A 707-nucleotide genomic window follows, 5' to 3' on the forward strand; every position below is an offset into this window, starting at 1 on the left:
ATGCGAGTTGTTTTGTGTAGTGGCTAGGGATTGAATTTGTGAAAAATTTGCAACATTTTTCATGCTCACTGTTTATTGGATATGCTCTGATTAAATTTGTTGGATGAAATTATATGTAAAAATAGTTTAAAAAAGACAGAAAAAAAAACTAGATTTTGCAATATATCCAAAATAAAAACAAGATGAAAGTTTAGTTCTAAATTTTGTTTGAAAATAAAATACATCCTTTATTCTCTTTTCCCTACTGCGTCACCTTGCGATGTTGGGCGAGCTGAGTTTCCTGAGTTTGTTTAGGGTTTGTTCTACTCTTTAGCTGAGGAATCTTCTCTGCAACATGGATCATCAAACCTCACGGGCGAAAGTGAATTCAAATCATAGTATATGCTTAAAAATTTGTATTTCAAAATAGTTTACTTATTTTAAATGAACTCATACTCTTAATGCATTAGTCTGCAACACTATCCAAAATTAAATGGTACTTAGCATGACAAAGATATGCCTATTACTGCTAATAAATATCCATTACATCGTCGACGGATCTATGTCACCTCTTGAAGTTGGGTCAGGGATCGCTCTGACTTGAGCTCACTCGATTCTCCCCTAGGGGCTCTTGCTCTTTTCTCTGCAGTTCTCTTTCTCCCGCCCTGAAAGAGCAAGATATTATTGAATTTATTTATATATTATACTAACATATATATCATTCATCA

General features: G+C 33.5%; 1 protein-coding gene across 1 annotated transcript in view; it reads right to left on the reverse strand.

Moving 5' to 3' along the window:
• Nucleotides 1-270: 270 nt before the first annotated feature.
• The window catches only part of LOC119592299 (signal recognition particle 19 kDa protein-like), a gene marked incomplete at its 3' end in the record, with an annotated part of 7,324 nt that continues 6,887 nt past the window's right edge, over nucleotides 271-707 (reverse strand). Inside the window, 1 exon segment of the mRNA XM_037941127.1 lies at nucleotides 271-347. Within this exon segment, the coding sequence (XP_037797055.1) occupies nucleotides 271-347 (77 nt within the window).

The sequence above is a fragment of the Penaeus monodon genome, chromosome 30 (assembly GCF_015228065.2).
Source record: "Penaeus monodon isolate SGIC_2016 chromosome 30, NSTDA_Pmon_1, whole genome shotgun sequence".
NCBI classification, from domain to species: Eukaryota; Metazoa; Arthropoda; class Malacostraca; order Decapoda; family Penaeidae; genus Penaeus; species Penaeus monodon.